The sequence below is a fragment of the Pogoniulus pusillus genome, chromosome 37, assembly GCF_015220805.1.
Source record: "Pogoniulus pusillus isolate bPogPus1 chromosome 37, bPogPus1.pri, whole genome shotgun sequence".
NCBI classification, from domain to species: domain Eukaryota; kingdom Metazoa; phylum Chordata; class Aves; order Piciformes; family Lybiidae; genus Pogoniulus; species Pogoniulus pusillus.
Window position 1 is genome coordinate 8,799,870 of NC_087300.1, and position 26,520 is coordinate 8,826,389.

At 64.5% G+C, this 26,520-nt stretch overlaps 1 protein-coding gene across 1 annotated transcript in view; it reads right to left on the reverse strand.

The window, feature by feature from the left end:
- Positions 1 to 3,919: 3,919 nt before the first annotated feature.
- The window catches only part of FOXO6 (forkhead box O6), a 46,502-nt gene continuing 23,901 nt past the window's right edge, over positions 3,920 to 26,520 (reverse strand). The window contains exon 2 of the mRNA XM_064172485.1: positions 3,920 to 8,676. Within this exon, the coding sequence (XP_064028555.1) occupies positions 7,231 to 8,676 (1,446 nt within the window). The 3' untranslated portion in view covers positions 3,920 to 7,230. The remainder of the gene's footprint in view (positions 8,677 to 26,520) is intronic.

Below are 26,520 nucleotides of genomic sequence, written 5' to 3' on the forward strand. Positions count from 1 at the left end.
AGAGGTTGGAAGGGACCCAAAGAGCTCATCCAGTCCAATCCCTGCCAGAGCAGGACCACACAATGCAGCTCAGGGCACACAGAACACATCCAGACAGGCCTGGGAAGGCTCCACAGAAGGAGACTCCACAACCTCTCTGGGCAGCCTGTGCCAGGGCTCTGGGACCCTTCCAGGCAAGAAGTTGCCCTTGTGCTGAGCTGCAACCTCCTGTGCTGCAGCTTCCATCCATTGCTGCTTGTCCTGTGCCAGGGAGCAGTGAGCAGAGCCTGTCCCCCCCTGCTGACCCCCAGCCCTCAGACAGTTACAGACATTGATTCAATCCCCTCTCAGGCTTCTCCTCTCCAGACTAAGCAGAGGAACAGGAGGAGGAATTTTTCCCTGTGAGGCTGCCAGAGCCTGGCACAGGCTGCCCAGGGGGGCTGTGGAGTCTCCCTCTCTGCAGATACTCAACCCCCACCTGGATGTGTTGCTGTGTGCTCTGCTCTGGGTGCTCCTGCTCTGGCAGGGCTTTGCCTGGATGAGCTCTGGAGCTCCCTTCCAGCCCCTGACACTCTGTGACATGAGGGCTGCCAGGACGCAGAGAACTGGAGGTGGAAGCCAGCTCTGGGCACAGTGGGCACAGTGGGCATTGTGGGCATGGTGGGCACCGTGGGCACAGTGGGCATACTGGGCACGGTGGGCACAGTGGGCACAGTGGGCATGGTGGGCATAGTGGGCATGGTAGGCACAGTGGGCATGGTGGGCACGGTGGGCATGGTGGGCATGGTGGACACAGTGGTCATGGTGGACATAGTGGGCATGGTGGACACAGTGGTCATGGTGGGCACCGTGGTCATGGTGGACATAGTGGGCATGGTGGGCATGGTGGGCACAGTGGGCATGGTGGGCACAGTGGGCATGCTTACACACATGGAGTCCATGGTCTTAGAGGTCTTTTCCTACCAAACCAATTCTGTGTTTCCACACCTGGGAGATGGAGAGCAGAGGGAGCTGAGGACAAGAGCAGGGCTGAGCACAGCATCAAGGGAAGCTTGGAGAGGAGAAGTTTGGGCCTCAATGACCAGAAGAGCTCTGTGGGAAGGAGCTGCTGCAGAAAGCAGGGGTGAGGCTGGGTGGGCAGCGAGCCAGGCTGTGCCCTCACTGTGTTTCAGACCACAGCTGATCCATGCTGCCCAACTTCTTGGCACAACCTCAGATCCCACCCTTGTGACAGGTCCTGCTGCTGTAAGAGCTGTGGCTGCACTGAGAGCTGGGTGAGGGCTGAGCCTGCTGGGCTGCTGGTGACAGTTGTGGCATTCAGAGATGGCACTGGGAGAAGGTCACTGCATGCAGAGCGGGCAGAAGCTGTCAGCACACAGCTCTGCTGAGGGTCTGCAAGGAGGACAACCATGGGGAGCTTAGAGGAGAGACCTCAGAGAAGCTTTGCAGTACCTGAAGGGGCTCCAGGAGAGCTGGGGAGGGACTTATGGCAAGGGCTGGGGGTGCCAGGAGGAGGGACAGTGGCTTTGAGCTGGGAGAGGGGAGAGTGAGAGTGGAGATGAGGAAGAGATTGTTGTGAGTGAGGGTGGTGAGAGACTGGCACAGGTTGCCCAGGGAGGTTGTGGAGCACAGAAGCACAGAATGGGATCAAAGATCAAAGATCAAATATCCCATTCTGTGCTTCTGTGCTCCACAACCTCCCTGGAGGTGTTCCAGTCCAAGCTGGAGGAGGCCTTGAGCAGGTTGTGCTGGTGGGAGGTGTCCCTGCCCGTGGCAGGGGTTGGCACTGGCTGAGCTCTAAGGTCCCTTCCAACCCAAACCCTTTTATGAAGCTATCCAAAGGGCATCCCAGCCCCCAGCACCCCTCCTGGCACTGCACAGGGCAGCTCCCCAGCATCCCTGCCAGCCTTTGCCCTGCACATCCCCACCAGGAGCTTGGAAGTTGCTCAGCCTGGGGTCACTCACAGCTTCTCCCATAGCTTCAGCCTCGATTTGCATTTGGAGGCAAAAACATCCCCCTGGAGCCTGCATGCCAGGGCAGCACCCAGGGGCCCCTGCCCCAGCCTCCTGCTTGGTCTCCTCTGCCTGAGTGACCCCAAAGGTCTGAGCACAGTGAGTGTGTCAGAGCAGAGACCATCAGGAGGGGAGACTGAGGAAGGAATTCTTGAGTGAGGCAGGTCATGAGCTTGGGCTCTGCAGAGGATTCTCCACCCCAGCCAGAGGCAGCAGCGGTGTCAGAGCTGTCCCTGCTGACTGCAGCTCAGGGCATCAGACAGCCTTGGAGGTGCCTTCCAGCCCAGCAACTTCTCTGATTCCATAAGGAGCATGCCCTGGGCTGAGCCCCAACAGCAGAGGAAGGAAGTCCCTGCTAGGATGTCACTGGTGGGGCTGTGGGGGCATATTGGAGGTGGTGTGCAGAGTGGGCAGCACTGGGCACCAAACTGCCCTAGAACCAGAGTGGGGTGGGCTGGAAGGCATCGTGAGGGTCAGCCAGCTCCAGCCCCTGCCCTGGGCAGGGACACCTCCCCCTAGAGCAGGGTGCTCAAGGCCTCATCCAGCCTGAACACCTGCAGAGAGAAGAGGTCCACAGCTCCTCTGGCCAAGCCAACAACAGTGCCAGTGGGAAGGGATGATGTGAGTGGAAGTTTTGCTGCTGCTCTCTGGAGCTGCTTCTCCAGTGCCCAGGTGTTGTGCCAGCTGGTGTGGAAATCTGGATGGGGATGCTGGAGGGCACAGCAAAGGTGGAGGACCTGCCCCTGGTACAGGCACCCCCTGGCTTCGTGCATGGACAGCTTGGAGGAGCAAGAAGCTGTGTGGCTCCATTTGCCTCCTGGCCCTGCTCTGTAGGGAGCCTCCTGTGGTCCATCCAGCTCAGAGCTGTGCTGAGGGGTCCTTGCCTCATGGTGGTAGCTCACACAATGGTGTCCCAGCCCCCAGGCCCTCCCGAGGAGGCTCAGGGGTGACCTCACTGCTGTCTACAACTACCTGAAGGGAGGCTGTAGCCAGGTGGGGTTGGGCTCTGCTGCCAGGCAACCAGCAACCGAAGAAGGGGACACAGCCTCAGGGCAGGTTGAGGCTGGATGTTAGGAGGAAGTTGTTGGCAGAGAGAGTGATTGGCACTGGAATGGGCTGCCCAGGGAAGTGGTGGAGTGGCCATGCCTGGAGGTGTTGAAGCCAAGCCTGGCTGGGGCACTTAGTGCCATGGTCTGGTTGGTTGGGCAGGGCTGGGTGCTAGGCTGGGCTGGCTGAGCTTGGAGCTCTCTTCCAACCTGCCTGATTCTATGATTGTATGATTCTGCTCCAGCCCTGAGCACAGCAGCCTCAGCCCCTTGCTCCTGCCAGTGCTGAGCTAAACCCACCCCAGAGAGGAGCCCTGCAGCCCTGGTTGGTTGAGATGCCCATGGCTTTGCCACCCCTGTGACCTCTGCCAGGGGGATCTTGTGGTGCACTGCAGGTCTTCAAGCCTAAATCCCCATGGAAACCTAGGAGAAGCACCTGGATCCCAGTGTCCTCCCCCAGACAACATCCTGGGCATGGCTCTCTGCCCCTGGCTTTGGGCCCTGTGTGACAATCTGGTGACATCCCCCTGGGCTCTGCCACTCACCCGTGGCACGTTTCAGAGGGGCCCTGTCCCCTCAGCCCATGTGGAGCCTGGCAGCAGGACAGTGCCCAGCACCTCAGAGGGGTCTCATCTTCTCCACCCCACTTTGATGAGCACTGGGGAGCTCTTGGTGGCTCTCCCCAGATCGAGGCAGTTTCACTTCTAGAACACAGCACTGTCCCCACCCTGCCCCAGCTGAGCATCCCCAGCAGCAGGGCTGGCGGCAGCCCTATGGCAGGAGCAGGGCTGGCAGGAGCCCTCTGGCAGCAGGGCTGGCAGCAGCCCCGTGGCAGGAGCAGGGCTGGCAGCAGCAGCAGCAGCAGCAGCAGCAGCAGTCTGTCATATTTCAAACAGTTTTATTCATGAAAATATGCTGTACAGTGCACTATACACAGGGCTTTACATGGCCACACACACAGACTGAACAGCACGACCAAGAAAGTTAACCATTGCCTACCATAGATGCGTGGTGAGAGATGACCCCTGCCAGAGACCCCCCCCCACTCTGTACAGTTATAAATACGAGGGCAAGGACCCAAAACCTCCGTTTGAAGCCAACCAGTGGGGCCCCTTCGGCGTCCCCTCGGCGCAGGCTCCTGGCTCCGGGCAGGGCTGAGTGCTGCGGGGCCGAGGGCAGAGGATGCTCCTTGTGCCCACAGGCTGGGAGGGCAGAGGGGGTGATGGGTGGGGAGGCTGGCGCTGAGGTGAGGCATGAGGGAGCTGTGCTGGGGGAGCCGCAGCCGTGCCCAGCGCTGGAGTGCAGTGCAGCCACGCTTGGCCCTTCCCCGCCCGCAGCACCAGGACACGCAGGGGGCACGGCTGTGCCCGACCGCCCCAGGACCTGCCTGCCCCACGGGCACGGCGCCCCCGTGACATCGCCACCCAGGCTCCCCGCTCCTGGCATCCCCCACTCCCTCTGCTCCCCTTCCCCCTGCCACGGCGGGTCCAGCCCATCTCACCTCCCCACACCCCCCCCAGCTCCCGGGGGGGCTCCGTGCCCGCCTGCCGCTGTCCCTGGCACCGCACGACGACTGTACACACGACGCTGACCAACACGACTCCACCGCACACACGACAACCCCACGGTCACGAACCACAACGACAGCTTGGCAGTGGGGCGTGCCCCACGGGGGGATGCCCGCGGGCACCATGCAGCGGGGCAGGGGGAGGTGAGCTGGGCTGGGGAGCGGGGGGCAGGGAGTGGCCTTTGCTGCTGCTGCTGGTGCAGCTTCCCCTCTGCCGCGGCGGTGGTTGCCCCACAGCTGTGCCACCTCAAAGGGGTTTTTTGGGGGGGGGTCCCTGTGCTCGAGCATCCCACCTGCCAGGGTGAGCCCAGCTGGCAGCGCTGCCCGGCGTGCTGCCCTGCTGCTGGCTGTGTGTCTGGGGGAGCCAGCACCCCTTCCCCCCACGGCTGGGGGGGAGAGGGGCTCAGCCCCCCCTGTTTCTACCATGGCCCCGTGTGCAGCGCTGGGTGGGGGCAGGGCTGGCGCTCCCCAGCCGTGTTCCATCAGGTGCCAAGGGGTTTAGAGATGCCCGACAGGAGGTGGGCACCAGAGGAATGATCCTGCCCAGAGAAGGTCCTTTATAAAGAGGCCGTTGGGGAAAGGCTCTCTAGAACAGAATATTTTCACTGCTGTGCAGGGGCAAATCATGTAAACAGAATCCATTCGCTGCCCAGAGCGCTGCGGGGGCCCTGCCCGCCCTGTGCCCGGGCCAGAGCTGACCCAGGGGCACAGGGGGCTCCTCTCTCACGCCTTCTCCCGCACCCCTGGGTCAGGAGGGGAGCAGGAGGTGCCCACCCACGAGTCCCTGCCTGCCCCAGCCTCAGCAGCCAGGCTGCCCCCCACGGCTCAGTGGGGCACAGTCCCTGCCTGCCCCAGCCTCAGCAGCCAGGCTGCCCCCCACGGCTCGGTGGGGCACAGTCCCTGCCTGCCCAGCTCTCAGCAGCCAGGCTGCCCCCCACGGCTCGGTGGGGCACAGTCCCTGCCTGCCCAGCTCTCAGCAGCCAGGCTGCCCCTCATGCTGGAGTGAGGGAAGAGCTGGGCTGGGGAAAGCTGCTGGCCGAGTGGACTGCTCCTTGCTGCAGCCCACGGGGAGGGGTTTGGAGAAAGCAGACAGAGCAGCAGCTCCCACAGCCTCTCCCCCCCAGCCCCTCCATCTCCTCTGGACCAGCTGGCTCCAGCTGCCCATCGACCTGCCTGGCTAACCCTCCAAAAACTCTGTTGTACCCAGCAGCAGGGAGGCCTCTCCCCTGCTGTGCAGGGTGGCAGTGGCCTGGCACAGCACTGGGGCACAGCAGGACACACGTGAATCACGGTCCCCTTCCCCAGGAAGCATCAGCCCCTGGCAGCTGGCCATGCCAGGGCTGGCCCCTCACTGACAGCTCTCCAGACCAGCTCTCCCGGCACTCTGGGGACAGGCAGTGAGCCCTCTGGGGCGGGCACTGGCTGGAGTCACTCCTGACCCCCCAGGAGCCCCACAGCCCCAGCTGTGAGCCCTGCAGGACCTCCCTGAGCTCTGCAGGCTGCGGCAGCAGCGTGGGTCACACAGTCTCGGGGCAGCTGCCTCCAGAGGCCTCCTGGCCACCACATTCCTCCTCACACAGCTCCTTCTCGAGGATGCCCACACGACAGCCCTCAGCCTCCAGCCCACCAGCAGCAGCCAAGGCCAGGCCATGCCAAGCTGCACCGTGCGAGGGGCACAGCTCAGCGCTGCCCACAGCCTCTCTCCTCCTCCCCTCGAGCTCAGCTCTTTCTTCCTTCCAATGCAAAAAACTCCATGGCAGAAGAGTGCAGGAAAGCCAATAAATATGCCCCCCCTCCCCGACCCTGTGAGCTCCCCCCTGAGCCTCCAGCATGGAGGACCCAGGCCAGCAGCACATCTCTCCCGGCAGCACCACCTCATGCCCACACCTGCTCCAGGCAGGGATCCGCAGCATTCCCACAGGCAGGCAGCCCCAGCACCCACCAGCTGTCCCCAGGGCACCCTTCTCTCCATCTCCCACCTCCCTTCTCACTGCTTGGTACGAAAAACCTGCCTGGAGCCACACAAGAGAGCCACAGTGGGGACAGTCTGGGCAGGTGGGCTTGGCAGAGCTCGGAGCCCCACCAGGATTTAGGGGTCATGAGCCCCTCATTGCCTTGGGGCAGAGTCCCTGCTCCTGGCACTTCTCAGAGGACTCATTTCCCAAGCTGGCTCGGGAGCAAGAGTCCCTTTCCAGACAGGGGTGCACACGCAGGGGGCTCCCACAGCACCACCACCACCTCACCACCCAGCCCAAAGGGCAAAGCAAACTGGCACCATCACAACGGGGCACCGGGACCACCTGGAAAGGTCCATCCCTTCCTGCTGCCCCCAGACCTGCCTGGCTCCAGCTGCCTCTCCTGCCCTGTGTCCTCTGGAGGATGCTCACAGGAGGACCCACGCACCGGGCCCAGGCGTGGGCCGGGGGTGGGGGGGCCCTGCCCTGACTCAGCGTTTGCCCCTAGGGTTTGTGTTTGGTGCCGGACCTCAAGCTCAGCCCCGCGGCTCTGGCCCCTCTTAACAAACAAAGGCAGAAGAGAAAGGAAAAAAAAACCCAAAAGTTAGTCTCAATGTTCCCCTCGGTGGCTTCTGGGTGGCGAGACCCCCCCCCCTCCCTGGGGTGGGCATCACCCGGGCACCCAGCTCTGGTTCGTGGGCTGCGGGGCCGCGGGCAGGGCGGGCACACCGAGCCCGTTCTGCGGCGGCAGAGCCGAGTCGAAGTTGAAGTCCATCTCGTCGCTGTCCATGAAGTCGTTCAGGATGATGGACTCCACGTCGCACTCCAGGCTGCCGTTGAACATGTCCAGGTCCAGGTCTGCTGGGAACCTGTCTTGGCCCAGCACGGGGGGGTGGGCGGCCCCCGGGTAGGGGCCCTGCAGCGAATCCAGCAAGCTCATGTGTGCCCCTTGGCTGCTGGCGTAGGCATGCAGGTGCCCGTGGTGCGGCGCGGCCGCCGTGCTGCACGCGTCCCCGGGCAGGCTCATAAGGCTGGCAGGGTTGGCTAAGGCACTGGTGTGGACCGCAGGGGGGTGGTGGTGGTGGTGGTGGGGGTGGTGGTGGTGGTGGCCGGCTGGCGACGGGTGGTACAGAGCGCTGCCCTTCATCAGCGAGCCCGAGTGGGAGGGGTAGGAGGGCAACGCCTGCTCCCCGGCGCCGCACGGCAGAGGGTTGTGTCTGTGGCCGCGGGCAGGCACCACGGGGCTGGCCTGCGGCAGGGGCAGCTCCCCCGGGACCAGGCTCTCCTTGTGCGCGTAGGAGATGGAGGAGAGCAGGTCCTGCAGCGAGGCGTTGCGGTAGGAGCCGGCGGGCGAGAAGGAGGCCTGCTTGTTCTCCTGGATGGTCTGCATGGGCAGGCGCCGCATCAGCCCCAGCGCCGGCTGGCTGTAGATGGTCCCGCAGTAGCTGCCGGCGCCGGCCCCCATGCTGGAGCACTTGGAGTTGAAGGTGAAGCTGGAGCTGCGCTGGCGCAGGGCGGCGGGGGGCAGCTGCTGCGAGGGGCTCATGGCGTAGCCGTCCTGCAGGTCCTCCAGCAGGCTCTCCCCCAGGCTCTCGTTCAGGCTGATGGTGCCCGTCAGGTCGGTCAGCCTGGGCAGCTCCACGGAGCAGCGGGCGCCGAGGGAAGGAGACATGGTGCTGGAGGGGCTGGGGTACATCAGCGGCGAGGAGGGGGTGCCGTCGTCCTCCTCCAGCTCGTCGGGCTCGTGGTTGGCCATGATGGGCGAGAGGCGCCCCCCCAGCGTGCTGGCCGCCGAGTTGGCTCTGCTCCTGAAGTCCGCCCAGGCGTCGTAGTCGTCGCTGGCGTGGGACGCGGGGCTCTCGGACCACTTGGGCTGCTGGGACGAGGGACTGTCCTCCCCCCGCTCCTGCGCCACCTGCAGCTGCTTCTTCTTGCTGGCCTTGCCCTTGATGCGCAGGAACTTGCTGTTGTTGTCCATGGAGACCGCCCTGCGCCGCGGCGTCTTGCCGGTCTTGCCCCCCTCGGGGTTCAGCATCCACCAGGAGCTCTTGCCCGTGCCCTCGTTCTGCACGCGGACGAAGCGGGTGTGCAGCGAGAGGTTGTGCCGGATGGAGTTCTGCGGGGACAGCAAGGGCAGAGCGGCGGTCAGCGGCGGCGCCGCGCCCCGGGCAGCAGGGGGTGCTGGGGGGAGCACACTGGGAGTCCCTGGGCACCCGGGCCCCATCCCCTGGGGCACCACGGAGGGTAGGGGGCATGGCCAGTGGCGGCACCTGTGCCCCAGGCAGCAAAGAGGTGCTAGGGGGGAGTACACTGGGAGTCACTGGGTACCTGGGTCCCATCCCCTGGGGCACCATGGAGGGCAGGGGGCACAGTCACCAGCAGCTTCTGCACCCCAGGCAGCAGGGGGGTGCTAGGGGAGAATACACTGGGAATCACTGGGCACCCGGGCCCCATCCCCTGGGGCACCACGGAGAGCAGGGGGCATGGTCAGCAGCAGCTCCTGCACCCCAAGAAGCAGAGGGATGTTGGGGGGATACAGGGGGCACGGTGGGGGACCAAGGTTTCAGCACCATGGAGGGCAGGGCACATGGCTGGCAGCAGTTCCAGCACCCTGGGCAGCAGGCAGATGCTGCAGGGGTTCACAGAGCATCATGAGGGACCTGGGTGCCATTCCCTGGGGCACCATGGCTGGCTGAGCCACAGTGGGCAGGGCTCAGAGGGCCCTTCCCAAGCCGTGCCAGGCATTTCAGCTCCAGGAGCCCACAGGTCATGGCTGCATCCCTCAGCTCCCATCATTGGCACAATCCCTGCCATGGATTTGGGGTGGGGGGAATTAATTAGCACAACCCCTGGGGACCTGCAGCAGGCAGGGCCACATCTCAGGGGACTAATTCTCTGGCAGGAGCCTGGGGAGGGATAAGGTGAGGAGGGATCAAAAGCAGAGACACAGTGAGGGCTGTGCAGCTCCAGGTGTTCTCCATCCCTCCCAGGCCCAGCCACCCATGCTGCCACTATGATGCCCCCAGCACAGCCTTGCCCACACACATCCCTGCAGAGGCCCCAGGCACAGCACCAGCTCCAGGGGCAGAGGAAGTCTCTTTGCCCACACACTTCTGAGCATCAACCCTCTGGAGCTGGCTCCAAACCACCTTCCCTGCCTGGCATCATTTTTGCAGTGCTCTTGCCTCCTCCTTCATCACTGGGAGGTTGAACCAAGCCTTGTGCAGAGTGCATCAGCACCACCACAGCTCAGAACAAGGACACACAGAACCCCTGCATGGCAGGGCTTGGCAGGGACCTCTGGAGATCATCCAGTCCAACCCCCTGCTAGAGCAGGGCACCCACAGCAGCTTGCCCAGGGTCACAATGCCCGGGGAGGGGGTTGGAAGCTCTCCACAGAAGGAGACTCCACAACCTCTCTGGGCAGTCTGCTCCAGGCCTCCAGCACTCACACAACACAACTTTCTCCTCCTGTTCAGATGGAGCCTCCTGGGCTCCAGTTTGTGCCATTGCTCCTTGTCCTGTCCCTGGGCACCACTGACAAGAGTCTGGCCCCAGCCTTTCACTCCCCAGTCGTTAGCTCTTGCTGAGCATTGCTCAGCTCCCCTCTGGGGCTGCTCTCCTGCAGGCTCTCAGCCCCAGGGCTCTCAGCCTTGGCTCCTCAGAGAGCTGCTCCAGGCCCCTCAGCATCTTCCCAGCTTCCACAGAACCCTACAGCAGTTTCCTGTCTCTCTGACAGCATCAGGGAAGTGAGACCCTGTCCCCAAATGCCTGTGACCTCCTGCAAGTGGGGCTGGGGTGACAGGAGGACAGGATCTGCTCCTCTGTGCAGCATCCCCCAGCTGCTGCTGCCCCCTGGAATGGCAGACTGGGGGTACCCTGGGGAGATGCCTTTGAAGTTCCAGCCAGGGGAAGAGAGATGTGGACATAGAATCTTAGCATCCCAGAATGGTTTGGACTGGAAAGGACCCATAAGATTATCCAGTGCCAACCCCTGCCATGGGCAGGGACACTTCCCACCAGCACAGCCTGCTCAAGGCTTCATCCAGCCTGGCCTGGAACACCTCCAGGGAGGGCATGTCCACAGCCTCCCTGGGCAACCCCCAGTGTCTCCCCACTCTCACTCTAGAGAACCTCTTCCTCATCTCCACTCTCGATTTTCCTCTCTCCCAGCTCAGAGCCACTGTGCCTCATTCTGGCACTCCCAGCCCTTGTTACAAGTCCCTCCCCAGCTCTCCTGCAGCCCCTTCAGGCACTGAAGGCTGCTCTAAGGTCTCCCTGGAGCCTTCTCTTCTCCAGGCTGCACAGCTCCAACTCTCCCAGCCTGTCCCCAGAGCAGAGGTTCTCCATCCCACTGTGATCATCTTAGTGGTCTCCTCTGGACCTGCTCCAGCATCTCCACATCCTTCCTGGAGGCCCTTTTAAGCCCTCGAAGACCACATCAGCCCAGGGTGTCAAGCCCCTTGCTCCAGTTTGGGCAGGGGGCTGCAGGGGGCTGCCAGAGAGGGGCAGAGGCTGAGGAGGGGCAGAGGCTGAGGAGGGGCAGAAGGGAGGTGCTGGGGGCTGCTGGAGAGGGGCAAGGGCTGAGAAGGGGTGGAAGAGAGGTGCTGGGGGCTACAGGGGGCTGCCAGAGAGGGGCAGAGGCTGAGGAGGGGCAGAAGGGAGGTGCTGGGGGCTGCTGGGCTGCAGGGGGCTGCAGAGGGCTGCCAGAGCGGGGCAGAGGCTGAGGAGGAGTAGAAGAGAGGGGCTGGGGTCTGCTGGAGAGGGGCAAGGGCTGAGAAGGGGTGGAAGAGAGGTGCTGGGGGCTACAGGGGGCTGCTGGAGCGGGGCAGGGGCTGAGGAGGGCTGCTGGGGGCTGAGGAGGGCTGCGGGGGTCTGCTGGAGCGGGGCAGGGGCTGAGGAGGGCTGCGGGGAGCTGCTGGGGGCTGCAGGGGGCTGCGAGGTGCTGGCGGAGCGGGGCAGGGGCTGAGGAGGGCTGCAGGGGGCTGCGGGGTGCTGCTGGAGCGGGGCAGGGGCTGAGGGGGGCTGCTGGAGGCTGCGGGGTGCTGCTGGAGCGGGGCAGGGGCTGAGGGGGGCTGCTGGAGGCTGCGGGGTGCTGCTGGAGCGGGGCAGGGGCTGAGGGGGGGTGCTGGAGCGGGGCAGGGGCTGAGGGGGGCTGCTGGAGCGGGGCAGGGGCTGAGGGGGGCTGCTGGAGCGGGGCAGGGGCTGAGGGGGGCTGCGGGGGGCTGCGGGGTGCTGCTGGAGCGGGGCAGGGGCAGGGGCAGCGGCCGGGGCAGCAGGTCGGGGCCGGGGCAGCAGGTCGGGGCCGGGGCAGCAGGTCGGGGCCGGGGCAGCAGGTCGGGGCGGGGGCCGGGGCCGGGGCCGGGCTTTGCGGCGGCGCTGCGCGGGATGCGGCTGCGGCGCGGAGCTGCCCGCGGCTCATCCATCACCTTATGTAATGGCTCACTTCTCCGCACTTCATTTATTTGGAGATTGCTCCCGGGCTGGCTCCTCGCCAGCAGCCACCAAATCCGAGCCTGCCGAAATCAATCTCGCGCTGACTGATTAAGCCGTGTTTAGAACTAATTGCTCCTTCGTGTGTGGGGAGAATAAATTACTGGCTTTAATTTCACGTCTTTAAAATGCAGCGGCAGGTATGGGCTCGGCCTTAACCCCTTCCTGCACGGCCCCCTGCCTGCCCACGGCAGAACCGGCAGGGCTGGAAGGGACCTCAAGGATCAGCCAGTTCCGACCCCCCCCCCCCCCTTGCCATGGGCAGGGACACCTCACACCAGAGCAGCCTGCTCAGAGTCACATCCAGCCTGGCCTTAGACACCTCCAGGGATGAGGCTTCCACCACCTCCCTGGGCAACCTGTGCCAGGCTCTCACCACTCTCATGCTGAACAACTTCCTCCTAACATCCAATCTCAATCTCCCTTCCTCCAGCTTGGATCCAGTCCCCCCAGTCCTATCACTATCCAACACCCTAAAAAGTCCCTCCCCAGCTTTCCTGTGTCCCCCTTCAGACACTGGAAGGCCACAAGAAGGTCTCCCTGGAGCCTTCTGCTCTCCAAACTGCACAGCCCCAACTCCCTCAGCCTGTCCCCTCAGCAGAGCAGCTCCAGCCCTCTGCTCATCCTCGTGGCCCTGCTCTGGACACCTCCCAGCACCTCCAGATCCTTCCTGTGCAAAAGGCTCCCAAACTGGACACAGTGCTCCAGGTGGGTCCTCCAGGACAGGCTGGAGCAGGCAGGGAGCAGGGGACAGGCTGGGGTCCATGCTGCTGGCTGCAGAGGTGGCTGCCTGTGCTGATGTGAATTCACCACCTTCGGGCAGAGCAAGCCAAGGCCTGGGGCTGCCTGGCAGGGAGAGCTCCCCCTGCTCCCCCACACCTCTCCTTCCAGCCACGGGATGAGCCAAAGGCTCCCTCAGCCTGCCTGAGCTGCTGGGGACAGAGCACATCGAAACATAGAATGGGTTGGGAGGGACCTTAAAGAGCATCCAGCTGCAAGTCTCCTGCCGTGGGCAGGGACATCTCCCTCTAGAGGAGGTTGCTCAAGGCCCCATCCCACCTGGCCTCAAGCAATTCCAGGGATGAGGCATCCACAACCTCCCTGGGCAGCCTGTTCCACTGCACCACAAGGCTGCCACCATGCTTGCAGAGCCAGAGCCAGCAGCCAGCTCGGCCCCACAGAGACACAGAGTGGTTTGGGTTAGCAAAGCCCTCTGAGCTCATCCAGTCCAACCTTCAGCCCAGCACCACCATGGCCACCAAACCATGCCCCAGGTGCCATGGACACACATCTCTTGAACACCTCCAGGCATAGGAACTCCAGCACCTCCCTGGGCAGCCTCTGCCAGTCCCTGACCACTCCTGCAGCAAACACATTTTTCCTTCTCACCAACCTAACCCTCCCCTGGCACAGCTTCAGGACATTTCCTCTCCTCCTGAGACTGGGGAGCAGAGCCCAACCCCCACCTCCCTGCAGCCTCCTCTCAGGGAGCTGCAGACAGCAATGAGGTCTCCCTCAGCCTCCTCTGCTCCAGGCTGCACCCCCCCAGCTCCCTCAGCTGCTCCTCCCCAGCCCTGCTCTCCAGACCCTTCCCCAGCTTTGTTGCCCTTCTCTGGGCCTGCCCCAGCCCCCCAATGTCCTTCTTGGAGTGAGGTGCCCAAAACTGAGCCCAGGATTCAAGGTGTGGCCTCACCAGAGCCTCACCCACGGTGCTGCCTTGCACCCAAACACTTCCCCACTGATGAGGACCCAGGCAGGGTTTGCTGGGGCAATGCTCAGCTGCTGTTGGGCCCTGGCAGGATCGGGGACCCCTGCTCCACCCCAGCAGCACTCCTGAGTCTGCTCATTGTGGGGGTGCAGGAGATGCTGCAGCCCCCCACGGCTGAGACACAGCTGCCACACATAGCACTGGGAGAGGGGCTGGGGGCTGGGGGTTGTTGGGGGCACCACGGCTGGACGAGAGGACATCCAGCTCGGAGTGACCTCTTCCTCCTCCTCCTCTGCGGCTGCTGCTTCACAGCTCCAGCACAGGGCACTCAGCACCACCCACGAACCAGGCTGGTGTGGGGCAGGGGACAGGGCTGGCAGAGGTCAAGCTTGCCCGAGGGTGAGGAGGGGAGGGGATGCTGCTGCCTCTCCTGCAGCCGAGCTTCATTAAGAGCCAAAAGACAGCAGCAATTAAGTGCAAGGCTCCTCATTAGCACCCGAGGCGCTGGGCTGGCCGCGCCCGGGCAGCAGGGAGCAGGGCTGGGGGCTGCACTGGGGCGGGCCAGGAGCTTATTAACACCATGAGGCAGGGACCTGCTTCACCAACCTCTGCCCCGGCAGCCCCCCGAGCGTCCCACAGCCCAGGGCTGCTGAGGAGCAGCACAGGATGGCACTGCCTGAGATGTGGGGCTCAGCTCCTGGCCAGCCCCAGGCAGGGTGGTGATGTGCTGGGGGCATCAGGGCACATGTGCCAGCCAAAGCTCCCTGACAGTGCCTGCCTGGGCAGGGCTGAGCCAGGGGCTGGGGTTGGCAGGGTGTAGGGGGGGCAGGTAGCAGTCTCATGGGCCCCACAATGCCTCCTGCACCACTCTGCCCTGACACCCAAAGTCCTGCAGCAACCTGCACCTTGGCAGGCCTGGCCATGCCCTGCCATGCCCTGCTCCCTCTTCATCCCATTCTACTCCCATGGCATCTTCTCCTTGCCCACCTCAATGGCTCAAGTCCTTCAGTAAAGCAGAGATACCCTCCTGGCACCCTGGCCCCATGCAGCCCTAAAAGCCACAGGGTGAGGAGCATGGTCCCCGGCACACATCCAGCCCGTGCCAGGGGATGGCACCCACACACGAGCAGCCTGTGCCAGGGGATGGCACCCACACACCAAGCAGCCTGTGCCAGGGGATGGTACCCACACATGAGCAGCCCACGCAGGGGATGCTGTGGGTATAGAATCGTTGTTTGGGCTGGCAAAGCCCTCTGGGATCACCCAGTCCAACCTTCAACCAGCCCCACCATGGCCACCAAACCATGCCCCAGGTGCCAGGGCCACACCCTTCTGGAGCACCTCCAGGCATGGGCACTCCAGCACCTCCCTGGGCAGCCTCTGCCAGTCCCTGACCACTCCTGCAGCACAGACATTTTTCCTCCTCTCCAACCTAGCCCTCCCCTGGCACAATTTTCAGTAGAGAGCAGCAGACCTGAGGGATGGAGGTGGCACCAGGGCTGCCAGGAGCTGCAGGCAGACCCATGCCCTGCTTGGGTGACACCATGAGAGGATGGGGCTGAAGCCTGTGCCAGCCCCCAGCTTCTAGAGGCTTTGCCAACCTGGAAGACCTCGGTGCCATCCTGTCATGGGAGCTGGTGGTGCCGCAGGGCCGGGCAGGGGGGCGGGGGGGGGGCTGGTGGAAGCTGTGGGCAAGCAGGGAGCCTCCTCACACCCACCCACCCCCCAGGAGGGAGCCTCAGTGCCAGGGGCAGGCAGTGCCAAGTGGCTGATGAGCAGTTAGTGCCAGCGTGGCGCAGGGGCCGCGCCCACTGCCTGCCGCGGGCACCCGGCTGGCACTCTGCAGCTGGCAGCGACGCTGATGATGATGATGATGATGGTGGTGGTGGTGGTGACAATGATCGTGATGCAGCGCTGGGAGCGTCCCCCCCTTTAGTCTGTCCTGACTGCAGTGGTCTGTCTGTCTGGCTGTGTGGGTCTGTCTGTCTGGCCTGGCTGTGTGGGTCTGTCTGTCCTGGCTGTGTGGGTCTGTCTGCCTGGCTGTGTGGGTCTGTCTGTCCTGGCTGTGTGGGTCTGTCTGTCCTGGCTGTGTGGGTCTGTCTGTCCTGGCTGTGTGGGTCTGTCTGTCCTGGCTGTGTGGGTCTGTCTGCCTGGCTGTGTGGGTCTGTCTGTCTGTCCTGGCTGTGTGGGTCTGTCTGTCCTGGCTGTGAGGGTCTGTCTGTCTGGGCTGTGAGGGTCTGTCTGTCTGGGCTGTGTGGGTCTGTCCTGGCTGTGAGGGTCTGTCCGGGCTGTGTGGGTCTGTCTGTCTGTCTGGGCTGTGTGGGTCTGTCTGTCTGTCCGGGCTGTGAGGGTCTGTCTGGGCTGTGTGGGTCTGTCTGCCTGGCTGTGTGGGTCTGTCTGTCTGTCTGTCCTAGCTGTGAGGGTCTGTCTGTCCTGGCTGTGAGGGTCTGTCTGGGCTGTGTGGGTCTGTCTGTCTGACCGGGCTGTGTGGGTCTGTCTGTCTGTCCTAGCTGTGAGGGTCTGTCTGTCTGACCGGGCTGTGTGGGTCTGTCTGTCTGTCTGGGCTGTGTGGGTCTGTCTGTCTGACCGGGCTGTGTGGGTCTGTCTGTCTGTCCTAGCTGTGAGGGTCTGTCTGTCTGACCGGGCTGTGTGGGTCTGTCTGTCTGTCTGGGCTGTGTGGGTCTGTCTGTCTGTCCTGGCTGTGAGGGTCTGTCTGTCTGGGCTGTGTGGGTCTGTCTGTCTGACCGGGCTGTGTGGGTCTGTCTGTCTGTCCTGGCTGTGTGGGTCTGTCTGTCTGGGCTGTGAGGGTCTGTCTGTCTGACCGGGCTGTGTGGGTCTGTCTGTCTGTCCTGGCTGTGTGGGTCTGTCTGTCTGTCCAGGCTGTGAGGCTCTGTCTGTCTGTCCTAGCTGTGAGGGTCTGTCTGTCTGACTGGGCTGTGGGTCTGACCAACCTCTCCTGAAGAATGCCCAGATGGGAACCCCCACTCTGACCCCACCCCACGGCCAGGACCCTCCAGCCCCATCCCAAGCCCCCAGATCCAGGAGCCTGCCTGAGGCTGCCCAGGCTCTGGGCACCAACGCAGGTGCTGTGGCAGCTGGATGAGTACCCAGGGCAAAGCCTTGCTTGGCCCACCTTGGCCATGCACCCCTGGCACAGCCTCCCTAGGAGCAACCCGGGCTGCACACCCTGGCACAGTGCCCCCCCACCAGCCCCTCAGCACCCCTGTGGGCTTGGCACTGTGTTCTGCCCCTCCCCCTCCTGACCAGCAGCTCAGCGAGCGATGCCCAAACCCACCAGGGAAAGGCACGACCCAAACCACACACTGCTCCCCATGCCAGGGCTGTCTGCTGGGGCAACCCCACTCTGCAGCCTCCACCCAGCCTTGGCTTAGCACGGGGAACCCCAGGTCAGTGGGTGCCAAGCCACGGGTGGGCACTTGGCTCTGCCCTCTCTGCCCACCAGGGCTGCAGAGCAGGGTGAGACCCACCCTGCACACCCCCCGACCAGGACAGAGCTGGTGGGGGGCAGACTGGCTCCATCAGGGCACGCCCTGTGCCCAGGCTGGAGCCGCCCCCACAGTGCCAGGGGTGGCACTGAAGCAGAGGTGGCAGCAGCCGAGCATCCCTCTCCCGGCTCCGGCTGCTGCCAGCCGCTGGCTGCTCCCGAGCTGTGTGCTGGCAGTGTTGGCGTTGCCATGGCAGCTGGGTTACTCCTGCCAGCTGCCAGCACTCTCTGTCCCTTTGGAAGCCAGAGGCATCCTCCCTGCCCTGCTGGGTGCTGCCTTGTCCCCAGCCCTGGGCACCCCTCGCTGGGTGGTGCCCGTCCAGGCTGGGGCAGCCCTTCCTGCCGTGCAGAGGGCACAGCAGCAGCACCTTGCCCACTTGCCAGCAGTGAGGCTCGCACCAGTTTGCTCCTCCCTCGGCCAGAGCCTTGAGCTTCTCCCCACGGTGCCAGCAGAGCCCCAACCCCTGCGTGCCCCTGCGGGGGCTCTGTGGCAGCTCCTCCTGCAGCCACTGCTGTGCCCAAGCTGCTCCAGCACCAGAGGCGCCGGAAGGGCCAATCCCCACCGTGGCAGGAGGGGAAGAGCTCCCTGGGCTGGGCGCCAGAAGGAACTTCCCAGCTGTCAGGGGTCAGGGACTGGCAGAGGCTGCCCAGGGAGGTGGTGGAGTGCCCATGCCTGCAGGTGCGCCAGAACCCTGTGGCCATGGCACCTAGGGCCACGGTTTGGTGGCCATGGGGGTGCAGGGCTGATGGGGGGGGGGCTGGACGAGCTCAGAGGGCTCTGCCAACGCAAACAACTCTGCTGGTCCCTGTCCCGCCCTGGAGACGCTGAGGGCTGTGCCAGGCAGAGCTGTGCCAGGCAGGGCTGTGCTGGGCAGGCTGTGCTGGGCAGGGCTGTGCCAGGCAGGGCTGTGGTGGGCAGGGCTGTGCCAGGCAGGGCTGTGCTGGGCAGCGCTTCGCCAGGCAGAGCTGTGCCAGGTAGGGCTGTGCCAGGCAGGCTGTGCTGGGCAGGGCTGTGCCAGGCAGGGCTGTGGTGGGCAGGGCTGTGCCAGGCAGAGCTGTGCCAGGTAGGGCTGTGCCAGGCAGGCTGTGCTGGGCAAGGCTGTGCCAGGCAGGGCTGTGCCAGGCAGGGCTGTGGTGGGCAGGGCTGTGCCAGGCAGGGCTGTGCTGGGCAGTGCTTCGCCAGGCAGAGCTGTGCCAGGTAGGGCTGTGCCAGGCAGGCTGTGCTGGGCAAGGCTGTGCCAGGCAGGGCTGTGCCAGGCAGGGCTGTGGTGGGCAGGGCTGTGCCAGGCAGGGCTGTGCTGGGCAGTGCTTCGCCAGGCAGGGCTGTGCTGTGCAGCGCTTCACCAGGCAGAGCTGTGCCAGGTAGGGCTGTGCCAGGCAGAGCTGTGCTGGGCAGGGCTGTGCCAGGTAGGGCTGTGCCAGGTAGGCTGTGCTGGGCAGGGCTGTGCCGGGCAGGGCTGTGCCAGGCAGGGCTGTGGTGGGCAGGGCTGTGCCAGGCAGGGCTGTGCTGGGCAGCGCTTTGCCAGGCAGAGCTGTGCTGAGCAGGGCTGTGCCAGGCAGAGCTGTGCCAGGCAGGGCTGTGCCAAGCAGGCTGTGCTGGGCAGGGCTGTGCCGGGCAGGGCTGTGCCAGGCAGGGCTGTGCTGGGCAGGGCTGTGCCGGGCAGGGCTGTGCCAGGCAGGGCTGTGCTGGGCAGGGCAGTGCCAGGCAGGGCTGTGCCAGGCAGGCTGTGCCGGGCAGGCTGTGCTGGGCAGGGCTGTGCTGGGCAGGGCTGTGCCGGGCAGGGCTGTGCTGGGCAGGGCTGTGCTGGGCAGGGCTGTGCCAGGCAGGCTGTGCTGGGCAGGGCCCCTGCTCCCTGCAGGCTGCAGCAGATGAGCTCTGGAGGTCCCTTCCAACCCAACCTGTTCCACCAGTCACAGCTTCTGTCCCACCAGGCAGCCCCAAGCACCACTCCAAGGGCACCATGCTGCTAGCCTCAGCCACCCTCAGTGCTGCCAAGCTCTGCGGGGGGCACCAGTGGAGCCACAGGGGCAGAGGAGGAGGGGCCCAGGGATGATGAGTAAGGAGGCAACCCCTTGGTAATCCCCTGGTAACTCCTTGGTAATCCTCAGTAATCCCTCGGTGCCCCCAGCAGAGCCATTCCTGTGACCCCCCCCCAGGACCAACCATGCTGCCCCGGGAGCTCCCCAGAGCAGCCTTAGGGCACTGCAGGTAACAAGCAGGAGTGCTGACTGCCAGGGAAATGGGCAGAGAGAGGGCAGAGAGCAGGCAGAGAGAGGGCAGAGAGCTGGCAGAGAGAGGGCAGAGAGCAGAGAGAGAGAGGGCAGAGAGCAGAGAGAGAGGGCAGAGAGCAGACAGAGAGAGGACAGAGAGTGGGCAGAGTGCAGGAAGAGAGAGGGCAGAGAGCAGGCAGAGAGCAGGCAGAGAGTGGGCAGAGTGCAGGCAGGGAGTGAGCAGAGAGCTGGCAAAGAGTGGGCAGAAAGCTGTCAGAAGGTGAGCAAGAGTGGGCAGAGAAAGGGCAGAGAGCAGACAGAGTGGGCAGACAGTGGGCAGAGAGTGGCAGAGGCTCACTTCACGCTGGTGCTGGTGCTGCAGCATGCCCCAGTGCCAGGCTGATGTGCTGGCTCCACACACTGCCTGCTGCTGGGGTCTCTGCCTGCAGGCTGCACACCAGTGCCAGGGCAGAGGGAGAGCAGCCAGGAGCCTCTGCCCACCTCCTGCCTGCCCCCAGTCCCACACACGTCCTCTACCCTCACCCCTGCGGTGCCAAGGAGGGCAGAGAGCTATGGACCAGAGGAGCTGTGGCCACGTCCTGCACCCCTGAGCCAGCTGGCACTGCCACCCCCTCACCTTTAGGCTGTGGCAGAGCCAGAGGCTGCTGGGCCACCTGCCCTGGCCAGATGGAAAGGGCACCTGTGGTGCTGCCAAGCACAATGCTGCTTGGGGGACCTGTGCCAGCCTCTGCTGCTTGCCCTGCTCATACCCATCCCCATGGTGATGCTGAGGATGGGCAGGGGGTTGGCACTGCCAGGGTACAGCTGCACACAGGCTGAGCCCCTTTTGCAGCACCCAGCCTCCTGGCCCAGCAAGGCACCCAGCCAGCCCCAGCTGCCCAGGTCTCACACCCTGGCACAGCTGGAACCTCTGTCCTCTGGCACCAGGGCTGGCAAATGCCCCCAGCACAGCTCCTGGGCAAGGTTGAGCCCCTACACTCCCTTCCCCAAGAGACAGCCACAGCATGGTTGTGCCAGGCCCCCCCAGCAAGCCACCTACATACCCCCCTCAAGGGTCCCAAGGGCGTTGGCAAGCTCCAAGGTGCCAGCTCAGTCCAGGTTGCCCACATCCTGCTGCCCTGCTGCAGGTCCCTGCCCAGTGCCCAGGGGCCAGCCAACATCCAGGAGCAGGTGGCAGGGGAAGGAAGGAGCTGGGCAGGGCTCTCTGCACCAGTGCTGCCCAGAGCTGGGCACCAGGAGTGCTGCAGGCCATCTCTGCCAGCTGCCATGGCGTTTTTCCCCCCAGGTTCCATTTCCTCCACACCAACTTCTCCCTGCAGCCAAGCAACCAAAGCAGCTGCACTCCCCTGCTCCTCAGGCACTGCTTTCACTCCCTGCTGGCTGCCACCTTGGGGCCTGCTACCAGGCCTGTGGCTGGATGGGCACAATGGGTGCCTTGGCACCCACAGCCAGCCCTGCCTGTACCCATGCTGGGCAGACCCAGGGCAGAGAAGAGCTGAAGGCAGGGCAGATAGAACCCCACTGAGATGCCAGGGAGACTCAGGAGCCATGAGGATGCAGAGGCAGCCCAGGCAGGGTGCCAAGCCCCCATCAGGGCTGCAGACCCCACGGGGCACAGGAGCTGGCTGTTGCCAGCACCTCCTGTTCATCACCTGCAGGAGGGAGATGAGGAAGCAGCAGAGCTCAGCCTGCACCATCCTGCTGCACACAGGTGCTCAGGCACCCATGGGAGATGACTGCCCTGTAGGGTGCCAGGAAATGCCACCTCTGGGCCACTTGGCCACCTGAGAGAGACGCAGGTCCCAGCCATGCTGCTCCCACTCCTGCTCCAGGGCACTCACCATGAGCAGCAGCAGGCTGAGCCCCAGACCCTGAGCATTCTGCAGCCAGCCCCATCCCTCCCAGGCTCTGCTGGGCCCAGGCTGGCCTGCTCCTGGGGCTGGGATCTGCAGCAGAGCTGCAGCCAGCACAGAGAGTGGGCACAGAGCCATGTGCCAGGGCACAGCCCCATGGAGATGTACAGAGGAGCAGTGAGTGCCAGAGAAAGGAGCAGTGAGACCCAGAGAGAGGAGCAGTGAGACCCAGAGAGAGGAGCAGTGAGACCCAAAGGTGTTCCAAGGTGCCCAGGGTTCAAAGGCAGAGCCTCTGTGTGCCACCCAGGAGCCCAGCAGGTTTTGGGCAGAGCAGGCAGACACATCTCAGGGCAGCCTGCAGGTGAGGAGCTGCTTTGGCTGTGTATGGGGAGCTGCCTCTTGCCCTCAGACACCTGCAAAGAGTCCCTCCTGCTACCAGCAGGCATGGGTGGCACAGGCTTGGGAGCAGTGAGGCTCACAGGCCTGAGGTGGGTGAGGGGCAGAGGGGCTGCCAGGACAGTGGGGGCAGCCCTGCACCAAGTGCTCTTGGCTGGGACATGTCCCAGGGGACACTTCTCTTCAGGTCAAAGCATGGAGGCTGTTCAGGAAGACCACAGCTGGCCCCAGCTGGCAGGGGAGGCCCCAGAGGTGTGGCAGGGCAGGGCAGGGGGCAGTGAAGCAGTCACAGAACCACAGAACCTTACAGCTTGGAAGGGACCTCCAGAGCTCACCCAGCCCAACCCCCCTGCCAGAGCAGCATCCCCCAGGGCAGGGCACACAGGAATGCACCCAGGAGGGGTTGGAAGCTCTCCAGAGGAGACTCCACAACCTCCCTGGGCAGCCTGCTCCAGGCTCCAGCAGCCTCACACCAAAGGAGTTCCTCCTCACACTGAGCTGAAACCTTCTCTGCTCCAGTTTGTGTCCATTGCTCCTTGGCTCACTGCTGTGCTCCACTGGCCAGAGCTTGGCCCCTCCACTGCCCCCCACCCCTCAGCCACTGAGAGACATTGCTCAGGTCTCCTCTCAGCCTCTCTGGTGCCAGGGCTCTCAGGCTCTCTCCCCAGGGAGATGCTCCACTCCCCCACTCACCCTGGTGGCTCTCTGCTGGACCCCCCCCAGCAGGTCAGCCAATGCCTTGGGGTGAGAGGAGAGCACCTGGCAGGGACCTGCTGTGCAGAGCAGAAATGCTGCAGGGAGAAGCAGTGGAGAACGTCCATGAGCAGAAGGAGCAGCTCCCAGACAACAGCAGCGTCACCTCCACCTGCTCTGTGCCAGCCTGTGGCACTCCTGCCCACCCTGGCAGGCTCCTGTGCTGGTCCTGCTGTCCCCACGCTGCTGTGCCCCTGGCAGTGCCCGCCCTGGGCCGGAGCCAGCCACCCCTCCCCACGAGGGAGAGGGTCTAGAGGAGGCCACCAAAATGATGAGGGGCTTGGAGCAGCTCTGCTCTGGGGCTGAGGGAGCTGGGGGTGTGCAGCCTGGGGAGGAGGAGGCTCCAGGGAGACCTTAGAGCTGCTGTCAGTGCCTGGAGGGGCTGCAGAGGGACTGCTCCCAGAGGCCTGCAGGGACAGGACCAGGGCAATGGTCTGTAATGAGAGCAGAGCAGACTGAGATTGGATGTGAGGAACAAGTTCTGCAGCAGGAGGCTGCTGGAGCACTGCAGCAGCTGCCCAGGGAGGTGGCTGAGGCTGTGGCATCTATTGAAGGTGAGGCTGGCCAAGGCTGTGGGGACCTGCTCTGGCTGAGGGTGTCCCTGCTGAGTGCAGGGGTTGGGCTGGGTGAGCCCTGCAGGTCCCTCCCAGCCCATTCTGTGACTCCATGATCCCATGACTCAGCCACATGAGGTGGCACATGCCATGGCATCACCCAGGCTGGCCGGGGGCTGTGCCCAGCCCAGTCTCCACCGGTGCCAGTTGGCCCCACACCAGCACATGCTGCAGCACAGGAGCCCCCCAGAGCCCACCCAGCTGCAGAGGGGGTCCTGATCCGTGCCTCACATCCCCCAAGCATGGCACCCTCTTGCCATGGGGCCCTGAGGGACAAGGAGACCCTCCAAAGCAGCCCCCTGGGAAGCAGTCCTGTCCCCCAGGTCACACAGAGCAGGCAGGTGCTGGTGCCAGGAGTGCCAGGCAGGCTCACCTCAGCCCCACGCTGTGTGCTTACACCCCCCCACAGGCCCCAGGGCAGCAGGGCTGGGGCCATCTGAGCCCATGTGTGGCTCAGTCTGTGCCCAGGCTGCACTGAGCTGTGCCCAGCTGCACTAAGCTGTGCCCAGCTGCACACGGACCCCAGGACAGCGACACAGTGAGGGGGCAGCTGGAGCCCCCCTGCCCCTGGCACCCTCCTACCCTGCTGCCACTGCCCCAGCAACCAGCCCTGCCCTGGCCACCTGCCACCTCCTAGAGCCCCAGGGACAGCCCAGCCCTGCCCAGACGTCACACCCTGACCCCACTCACACATCACAGGGCCCACAGGGATGGCATGGGGGTGACGGCACCCCGGGGTGCCCTCAGAGTCTCCCTGATGTGGCCAGGGGGTGAGGACACCCTGGGGTGCCCTCAGAGTCTCCCTGATGTGGCCAGGGGGTGTGGGCACCCTGGGGTGCCCTCTGAGTCTCCCTGAGGAGGATGCTCTCAGGAGTCACCATCACAGCACAAGGGGTGAGAGGCTCAGGGCTGGGGGTGGCTGCTGAGCAGGAGGGGGTCCTGGAGGTGAAGAGGGAGGGGGGACCCAGCCCTGCCCTGGCACCCCGAGGAGCACCCCCTGCAGTGCCCCACCGTGGCTGCTGCTGAGGTTCCCAGGCCCCCACCTGGTGCCAGGCAGGAGCCAAGGGCAAATAACTGTGCTGGGCCCTGGAGTGGCAAAGGCTGCATTTGCCCAGGGGGGGCTGAAAGGGCTCCCACAGAGCCCAGTCAAGCACAGCCCTGCCCAGGATGTCACCAGCCCCCTGTGCCAGGGTGGCACCGCTCTGGTGCCACACAGCTCTCCCTGGCACAGAGGCAGCAGCTCAGCACACACCCACACTGCACATGGGCACCTCCAGCACCCAGCTCCTGTGCCCCACATCTCCTCCTGCCCAGCAGTGACCCTGCAAGCCCTACACTGCCTGCGCCCCCAGCACCCACCCCCGTGCCCTCCATGGCCCACACCTGCCTGCACAAGCAGCCAGCCTGGCAGCCAGCCTGGCACTCAGCCCTGCAGCCTGTGCTGTGACTCAGCTGACCTGCCCTGGTGGCAGCCACTCGCTCTGCAGCTGCCAATTATGCCCCCCCCTCCTTCCCCCCAGTGCCACCCCCGCAGCAACTCATGCCAGGGTCTTGCCAGCCTGCACTGACTCAGAGGAGGGGAGGCTGGGAGGAGGGGAGGCCTCCCCCACACAGCAGCCAGGGGGACTCAGAAGCCCCCCAACATGCCCCAGTGGGCATGGGGGCACTTGTGCCACTCAGTGGTATACCCAGCAGGGCAGGAGGCTTCACACTCCACTGCTCCCCAAGGCAACACTGGCACCCAGCAGCTCCCTGGCACCTGCTGAGCCCTTTGCAGGTGGCTCAGCTTCAGGCACAGACCTCTCCATGACTCTGGACACCATGGCCAAGCATGGCACAGAGTGGGCCACAGACTGCTGGTGGCACCCCATGGACTACTGGTGGCACCCCATACACTGCTCCCTGGCACCCCACACTCTGCTGGTGCCACCCCACACACTGCTGGTGCCACCCCACACTCTGCTGGTGTCACCCCACACACTGCTGGTGCCATCCCACACACTGCTGGTGTCACCCCACACACTGCTGGTGCCATCCCACACACTGCTGGTGCCACCCCACACTCTGCTGGTGTCACCCCACACACTGCTGGTGCCATCCCACACACTGCTGGTGTCACCCCACACACTGCTGGTGCCACCCCACACTCTGCTGGTGCCACCCCACACACTGCTGGTGCCACCCCACACTCTGCTGGTGCCACCCCACACACTGTGCCACACTGGCTCACACAGGCAGAGCTGTGCCCATGTGTGCACTCTGCAGGGCTGGGGCCGTGGGCACAGCCCCACTGGTGGCTTTGGGGACAACCCCACCCAAGACAGAGCCACAGAATCATCTGCCCTTCGCCATGCTCCAGGCCAAGCAGTGCCCAGCTCTGCCAAGGCTGGGGCCAACCCATGGCCCTCAGCACCACAGCTCTGCCTCTTTGACCCACCTGTGCCAGGCATGGGGACCCAACCTCCTCCCTGGGCAGCCTGTGCCAGTCTCTGAGAACCCTTTCAGTCAAGAACTTCTTTCTCATGTCCAACCTATCCCCACCCTGGGGCAACCTGAGGCCAGCTGCCCTGCGCTGGGGGCTCAGCAGGACAGGGCAGCACAGCCAGGGCACAGGGTGCCAGCCCCTGCCCACAGCAATGCACCCAGAGGGGTGGCACAGCAGAGGGGTTGGCTGCCAGCAGGGCTGTGCCTCCTCCCAGCCCCATCTAGCCCCAGCTCATGGGGCAGAGGCCAGGATCCATGGGGCCATCCAGCAGGCTCTGATGCCAGCCAAGCATCCCCCCACTCCTCACCTCCCTGCCCCAGCTGGGCCCCCCAGCTGGCACAGGCAGGGCTGAGGATGCTGCAGCAGCAAGAGGCTCTCCAGCTCCTGGAGGAGGAAGCACCTGGAGATGCCACCACAATGTCCCTGTCCCCAGGCCCAGCCCTTCCCTGCAGTGGGATTCAGCAGGGTCTGGCAGCAGGAGGATTTGCCACCTGGCCTTGGCACAGGGCAAAGCTGTCAGGGACGAGCAGCAGAGGGGCTTAGAGAGTGAGGGGACAATGGCAGGTGCCAGGACACCTTCTGCTCAGTGTGTTCAGCCCAGGATGAGCTCAGGGCACGGAGGGCATCAGCCCCAGGACCAGCAGAGAGTGGGATGCCCAATGTGTCTCACCAGCACCCTCCTGCCAAGAGCAGCAGCTCAAAGCTGGCCAGGAAAGGGCATCACCAGTTTCTCCCTGGACACCCTCCAGCCTCCCCTGGCTCCTCTTCCTTTGGGAACACCAAAGCCCTCAGGAGCACAGCTGCAGTGCCCAGCCCTTAGTGCACGAATGGGCTGGGACACAGGTGGGCATCATGTTCCCTGCCATGTCTCCCCTCCCATCCCCCAAGCTGCCCATTCACTGGGCCCCCCAGTGCCAGGCA